The 8,426-nt window shown below is 39.8% G+C and overlaps 1 protein-coding gene across 1 annotated transcript in view; it reads left to right on the top strand.

Moving 5' to 3' along the window:
* The first annotated feature begins 6,157 nt into the window (after nucleotides 1–6,157).
* Nucleotides 6,158–8,426, top strand: part of LOC119413621 (TBC1 domain family member 10A) — an 11,111-nt gene continuing 8,842 nt past the window's right edge. Inside the window, exon 1 of the mRNA XM_037680678.1 lies at nucleotides 6,158–6,170. Within this exon, the coding sequence (XP_037536606.1) occupies nucleotides 6,158–6,170 (13 nt within the window). The remainder of the gene's footprint in view (nucleotides 6,171–8,426) is intronic.

Genomic DNA, 8,426 nt, shown 5'->3' with positions numbered 1-8,426 from the left:
TACATGGTAATACAATATATATTTGATGGCCACCACAACCCAACTGAGTGTGTATCTGATAAACACCTGAATCTAAACACCTGTGTGAGCATGCTTATCACTATAAGGTTTCTCATAAAAATGTTCAATAGTGGATGTGGGGACCCATAAACCCGTCCCCACAGGACACGAAGGTAACACAGGGAAGACCGGAACCACAGACACACGGCGGCCCCCAAGCCCGGAACTCCGAGAGTCCCCCAACAGGGACACCCGCACCCCCCAGAGAGAGAAGCAAAGGGAAGTCCCGGGCGATCCCCAGCAACCACAATGCAGAAACCCCCCAGGAGGCCGTAGCGACGAGTCCACAGGCCCCGCCGGCAACCCGCCCCTCCAGAGTGGATCAGGCCATGGAGACCAAGCCCCGAGTCCCGAGGTCATACCACCCCCCAACAGAGGCCCGACAGAGCCAGGGCACCCAGGCCCCCGCAGGCAGCCACCAGGGCGGGCCCGCACACACCCCACCATCCAGCCCCTGCTGCTGAGAGCCGCCAATGTACCGGCGGCAGGAGGGCCCACCACCGGGGGGGGGGGGAGCACGACCCACCAAATGGGGGGCCAAAACTGATCACAGTCATCTTAAAACAGCTCTGAGATTGTAAAAAAAAAAAAAACTTTCTACAACAGGTAAGATGTTAATTTTCCATACAATTTCCCAGAGTTCACATCAAAAGATCCAAACTATCAATTTTATAATCATACATTATTTATATTAGACTGACCATGTTTTGTTAAATATTTTATTGATTTTAATTTTAATTTTGTCTTTCAAATAAATCCATTTGCTTTTCTGTTATTTTAAAGAGAACTGATAATAAAAAAACAGGTTGAGGAATTCTTTGACCTGAAAGACCTTGCTGTAGTCATTTCCACTTCTCTTTTACTGACAAATGTCTCTGACTAAAGTCTATCCATGCAAAGCACATAACAGGAGGAGGCATTCCACAATCAACCTTGATACACTGCTGCTGGTATAATCTGGAATAAATTTGATGGTTTGTGAGCAGCATCTGTACGAAGCCAAAGTGGGTGCAGGCTGCTGGGAGCACCTGGCCCATGTCCTCACCTCCCAGGATCCTGCAGGATGTTCCTCCCGGCACACAGTTTGGCCCATTACCAAGAACCAAGATTTAAAGCACTTACAGGTGGCAGAAAAGAGGATGGTGAGCGAGCCTCGCACTGATATTCCACAAAGCACCCAGGCAGCAAACAGTTCTAAATAGAATAATTTGCATTTCCTGCGAAAAATCCAGTGTGAATGCTTATTGCTGAATGATTTTGCTGTAAACTGCTGAAAAAGCTAAAAATAAAGCTGTAACACTTCAATCGCTGAACTGTCTGTTTAAACTTAACAGTTAAAAATGCAGCTAAAACCAGCTGAATGATTAGCTGAAATGCTAGCAATAAGCAGGAAAATGTTAGCTAAGAGCCAAAAGAAGTGAAAGCTTGCAAAAAGCGAGCTAAAGCTAGCTAAGAGCAAGACGTAGTGAAACTGTGGTTTAACATACCTAAATGTAACCATAACATCAATAGAGATCATTGTTGAATTGCATGGTTCAGTTGTCAAGTTTGAGAGCTCTACGTGAAAGGGTTCTCTATTCAGAGATTTTTTTTTTATAAAGGTTTCACCTTTGGGATCAAAGATCAAGATCTTTACCCATGACCTTACAAATCAATGAGGATCTTTGTTGACCCACATGGTGTCCAGTTGTGAAGTTTGACGTTTCTTTTTGTTTATCATATTAGATCTTTTTAAAGCAAGGGGGAAACTTTTGATCTTGATTTGTGACCTTAACCTTTGACCCATGTCCTTTAAATCAATAGCAAAGATTATTGAGCAATGAGGTGTCCAGCTGCTAAGTTTGACATTTCTATGTTAAATAGTTAGCAAATTATAGTGATATAAAGAAAGGGATGAACTTTGAGCCTGACCTTTTGACACCATGACCCAAAAATTGATCAGTGTCATTGCTGGCCCATGAGGTGTCCAGCTGAGAAGTTTGACATTCCTAGATCACACGGTTGCGGAGTTAGAGCTCCACTGCTGGACAGTGTTGGTTATGTTTGGCGGCCATATTGAATTTTTTATTTAACCTTCAGTGTGTGTTGAGGATCACACATGGCTACTACCAAATTTTAGCTTAAATTATCTAAAAATAAATTGGTTGAAGTTGGAAGAACCATAACAGATTACAAAAATTGACATTAGTGAAAAAGTAGATGAAAGAAATTAACAAAAAAAAAAACCGAGCTCAAATTTACAGAAAGAAGCTAAAAATGAGCAAAAACAGCTAAAACGAGCACAGATGTAGCCGAAACCAAGAACAAAAGTGGCTTAAAGGGCACATAAAACATAAATAAGTTAAAATGGTCAAATAAAAGGTTAAACCAGTGGGGAAAAAGTTTTAAATAGAAGAAAACAACTGAAAGGCAAGAAATGAAGCTGAAATTAACAGAAAGAAGCTGCATGGAGAATAAAAACTAGAAATTAGCCGCAAGAAGTTGAAGAACAGCAGAGCAACAAAAACAGCTGTAAAGCAAAAGCTGCATCAGAACCTTTCTTGGACATTAAGCAGGACGGATGATGTTCACAACCAAAAGTAGTTGAACAAGTCTAAAGATGCTGAACAGAAGCTGAAAAAGGTGAATGAGCCTGCAAAGAGCTAAACACACACACAGTCAAACATCTGTTGGATGTTGCTGAACTAAACATTTTCAATAACCTATGGAAGGACGGGAAACAGCAAACATTTCACTAAACTGAAACTCTGATTTTACAAGAACGGTTCAAGATCTCAAAAAGCTGAATCAGCTGGTGATAGCTGAATGTTTTACGAGTTGTTTAAGTTGAATGGTTTTTCTAGGTGGAAGTACACTGAAGTAGTTAAAGTTCAAAAAGCAGTAAGGTGTTAAAGGATTTCAAAGAATCCAAATGTTTTTTCAAGGTGAAAAGAAATTGCTGAAAAAGCTGAATATTTTAAAAAAGTTTAAAAGATATACAGTAAACATCAAAAGTCATATCGGCAGTGTCCTGAACAAGCTGAACATTTTTATACCTTAACTGATGATACGGCTTAAAATCTGCGGGATGAGTTAGATGCTGAAAAATGTACGGAAGAAACTTGAACAGGATATCAATAGTGTGAATTCACACAACAAGTGATGTTTCTTGAAAGGCGTGAGCTCATCCAGAAGTTTGTAACAGTTGCTCCTTGTCTCATTTTCATCACTCCAGACTTGGACTGAGCAGCCAGAACACGTCAAAACAAAACTTTGTGCAGCCCGCTTTTATAAGTTAAGTTTATAAAACGTTCAAACTACTGAGATCCATTTTCCTTCCATACATTTTTTGACAATTCATTCCGCAATTTTTGCATTTTCATCAATTAATTTATCAAAACATTCAGCTCATTCAGGACATTCTTGCTATAACTTTTGGTGTTAGTGCAAATTTTACTTTCGAAACATTTAGGTTATTTTTTACCGTTTTTTCTCATTGAAAATGAATGGAGCTCTCTCCACATCCTTCAAACTCTTAGTTCTGTTTAAAACCTTTTACTGCTCATTTCAGCTATTGTTCTGGTTCTGCTCCTTTCAGCTTATTTCTGCTACAATTACAGCTTTTGTCTGCTTATTTCAGTTTCTTTTTTTTGCTAATTTCAGATTTTATCCTAAAAGATTTAGCCTTTCTCTGCCTATTTCTGCCATTTTCTACTGCTTTTTATTTTCCTGCTGTCAGCAAATAGCTGTTCAAATTCAACTCACATTAACAGTTTAGCCAAGAAACCTTTTCAGCTGGTTTCAACTTCTTCAGCAACTTTCAGCAAAAAACACTCAGCAGTAAGCAGGGAATGTAGTTTGTTCTTAATACCTGAGCATATAGTAATAATCTCATGCATTCTCACTGTCAGAGCATTGTCTTATTCAAATAACCTCTTCTGCAGAGAAGTTGAGACATTTTTAAAATTACTTAATTTTAGCTTGGTTCAAAACAAACACAAAGGTGACTTCATTGTATTGTACGTACAGAACGTTCTTGGAGGAAATATTTAAATTTAGATTCAGAGTTGTCATTTTTAATTCATCTTTGTTCAGAAAGATGAAGCCTCGGGTGAAGGTTTCTTTAATATCAATCCTGACACCTTCACTTGTCACCTAATAATCTACTAACATGCTGTTATACAAACACTGCGTCTTTGCTTCCTTCGCAATATTTTGGAGTTTGTTGATATATTCTTTCAAAATACAATAAAAAAGTCAATAAAGACACTGAAAATATTGAATTGCATTTACTCATCACCACTGAACAAATAACAGATTACTGAATTAATTGCTTTTCATAAAACTTCTTAAATTTTGTGTAACTTGGATTACAAATATTCACATTTAATAATAAAAATATAGTATAATGGTTTTTACTCACGTTTCTGTTTTTAAAACACAATTGTAAATGTAAGATATATTTTTATGTATACAAGAGGAACATTAATGTATCAGTAACAAAAAAACTTATGTGATTTGGTCAAAAATTATTGTAATATTTGACCAAAATTAGATTTTTATTAAATGTAAACTTTGTGTTTTAGACCTATTAAGACGGTGAGCAATTTTTGCCAAGATAATCTTGTCGTTTGATCAGATTTGACAACTTCCCATTTCAGTACGGAGTATAATTTTATACAAAGAAAAAACATATACAATATAAATGTTAATTTGACAAGCTAAGCAATGTCATCTTTAAAAACCAGTAAAGATGTGTCCATTAAAGTTTTCTTTAAAGGCAAATAATTGGTTTAAGAGAGAAAGTAGCAGCCAGGTTCTCCTGAGTAAATACAGAACTGGTTATCATGTATGACCACCTCTATGAAAGCAGATGTTTTGGCAATTTGCTGCTCTGGAGCATCCAAGTGTGTTAACACAATGTCAAGAAGGAAATACATCAGCAGTGACCTTCGAGAAGCAGATGTTGCTGCTCTCCAATCTGGAAAAGGTTAAAAATAGATGAAGCTCATCATTTTGCAGAAAAAAAAGAAAAAGATTATTCACAAGTGGAAAACATCTAGACAGAGCCAGTCTTCCCAGCTGTGGATGACACTGTAAATTCACCCAGAGGTCAGACTGTGCAATGCTCAGATAAACTGCAAAAAACCCAACAGCTCCATCTCAGCCTCTACAGGCCTCCGTAAAGGTTAAATCGTGACAGGACAATTAGAAAAGGCTTGCTTGGAAAGGTTGAAGGAGAAAACCTATACTCTAAAAAAAAAAAACATGAAAGCGTGATTTGGGTCGGTAAAGTTTCATCTAAATGAACCACAAGACTTCTAGAACAACGTCCTTCAGTCAGATGAGACTAATGTAGAGGTGTTTACCCATAATGCACAGCGTTTGACACGTTTGACAAAAACAAACTACGTATCAGAACAGAATCTGTGGAATCTGTTGTGTATTTGTGCACTTGAGGTGAGACTTGAATAACTTTAAAACCTGGAAAAGACCACATCGGTTTTTTTCTGTGTCCTACTTTATAAACCCCAGAATAGACAAAATCGCAGGCTGTCTTTTTCCCATGACTACATACCAGACGAGAACAGCTGTAATTTGGGGTAAATGCAAACAACTCCATGTTAACATGTTTAAAATGAAATAAAAACCCTGAGAAGGCAGATCCTTCCTGTCTTTAGTATCTGTTTATGCAGCTTAAATGGAGCCACAAGTTGTACTCAAGTAAATTTATTGCTCAGACACAAAGTTTCAGCCTGTGACTTCAGACTTTAAAAAGCCAACAGATGGAAGCAGAAGATAGAGGATAGATTACCCACACGACTGTGAGGATCATTTCTTTCTGGCAGCAGCAGACGGCCGTGCAGAGCCAGACGACAGGCTCTGATCTGAGTGACCTCCTGGACAAGCCTGATAAGAGAGCGGTGCAGCGAGCAGCTTTAAAGCTGCTTTCTTGATGGAAAAGTAAGATATCCTCTTCAGAAGTTAAAAGTGGTGACTTACTGGATTAGAAGTTAAAACGTGACGTGAAGAGACAATTCTACAAGCAGAGCCAGGGTCTGCCAGAGGTGTGCTAATCACTGCCATGCAATAAAGATGTGAACAGACCAGTGGCACGATGACTCTGGAGAGCAAGTTAGCCTTAATCTGAAACGCCACCTGCCTCATGCTTTATAGTCATTAAACACAGAATAAAATTTTTAAAAATGGTACTGAAAACCATGTGGCCAGCAGCAGTTTCTGCTCTCCATGTTTTATTTTAAAAATCTGATTAATGACAAATATGCTTTGGGTTTGTTTTAATATTATAATGTGCACATGTTCAGATTTTTTTTTAAGTGGGGTTCTGTAGAAGCTGTATGAACAAACAGTATTTTACCTGTTGGAGATACGCTTTTGAACCGACTTAGTTTGGACAAATACAGGTCAGTTCTGACCAAACTTGACTAGCTAGCAGTCAATTCGAGCAGCTAATTTTGCATTACAGCAGTCCCTCGCTACTTCACGGTTCGTTTTTCGCGGAATCGCTCTATAACGGTTTTTCAAAATAAGATTGGACATGACACACAATGGAGGCAGCACGGTGGCGCAACTGGTAGAGCTGCTGCCTCTCAGTGAGCAGGTCCCTGGTTCAAACCCCGGTCCAGGGGCCTCTCTGGGTGGAGTTTGCATGTTCTCTCCGTGCATGCGTGGGTTTTCTCCGAGTACTCCGGTTTCCTCCCACAGACCAAAAACATGCATGTTAGGCTGATTGGTAACGTGTGAGTGAGAGAGTGAATGGTTGTTTGTCTCGTTTGTCTCTATGTGGCCCTGTGATGGACTTGCGACCTGTCCAGGGTGTACCCCGCCCCTCGCACAGTGATTGCTGGACATGGGCACCAGCGACCCCCGTGACCCAAAATGGAATAAATGGGTAAAGAAAATGGATGGATGGATGGATGTGTCAAACTTTTTTAACAAATAAAAAACTGAAAAGTGGGGCGTGCAATATTATTCGGCCCCTTTACTTTCAGTGCAGCAAACTCACTCCAGAAGTTCAGTGAGGATCTATGAATGATCCAATGTTGTCCCAAATGACTGATGATGATAAATAGAGTCCACCTGTGTGTAATCAAGTCTCTGTATAAATGCACCTGCTCTGTGATAGTCTCAGGGTTCTGTTCAAAGTGCAGAGAGCATCATGAAGACCAAGGAACACACCAGGCAGGTCCGAGATACTGTTGTGGAGAAGTTTAAAGGCGGATTTGGATACAAAAATATTTCCCAAGCTTTAAACATCCCAAGGAGCACTGTGCAAGCAATCATATTGAAATGGAAGGAGTATCAGACCACTGCAAATCTACCAAGACCCGGCCGTCCCTCTAAACTTTCATCTGGAACAAGGAGAAGACTGATCAGAGATGCAGCCAAGAGGCCCATGATCACTCTGGATGAACTGCAGAGATCTACAGCTGAGGTGGGAGAGTCTGTCCATAGGACAACAATCAGTCGTACACTGCACAAATCTGGCCTTCATGGAAGAGTGGCAAGAAGAAAGACATTTCTCAAAGATATCCATAAAAAGTGTTGTTTAAAGTTTGTCACAAGCACCTGGGAGACACACCAAACATCTGGAAGAAGGTGCTCTGGTCACATGAAACCAAAATTGAACTGTTTAGCCACAATGCAAAACGATATGTTTGGCGTAAAAGCAACACAGCTCATCACCCTGAACACACCATCCACACTGTCAAACATGGAAGTGGCAGCATCATGGTTTGGGCCTGCTTTTCGTCAGCAGGGACAGGGAAGATGGTCAGAATTGATGGGAAGATGGATGGGGCCAAATACAGGACCATTCTGGAAGAAAACCTGTTTGAGTCTGCAAGAGACCTGAGACTGGGACGGAGATTTATCTTCCAACAAGACAATGATCCAAAACATAAAGCCAAATCTACAATGGAATGGTTCACAAATAAACATATCCAGGTGTTGGAATGACCAAGTCAAAGTCCAGACCTGAATCCAATCGAGAATCTGTGGAAAGAGCTGAAGACTGCTGTTCACAAACGCTCTCCATCCAACCTCACTGAGCTCGAGCTGTTTTACAAAGAAGAACGGGCAGAATTTCAGTCTCATGTGCAAAACTGATAGAGACAAACCCCAAGAGACTTGCAGCTGGAACTGCAGCAAAAGGCGGCGCTACAAAGTATTAACGCAAGGGTCCGGATAATATTGCACGCCCCACTTTTCAGTTTTTTATTTGTTAATAAAGTTTGACACATCCAATAAATTTCATTCCACTTCACGATTGTGTCCCACTTGTTGTTGATTCTTCACAAAAAATTAAAATTTTATATCTTTATGTTTGAAGCCTGAAATGTGGCAAAAGGTTGAAAAGTTCAAGG

The sequence above is a fragment of the Nematolebias whitei genome, chromosome 8 (genome assembly GCF_014905685.2).
Source record: "Nematolebias whitei isolate Nwh7 chromosome 8, NemWhi1, whole genome shotgun sequence".
NCBI lineage: Eukaryota > Metazoa > Chordata > Actinopteri > Cyprinodontiformes > Rivulidae > Nematolebias > Nematolebias whitei.
This window is presented reverse-complemented; position numbering and strand designations above follow the sequence as displayed.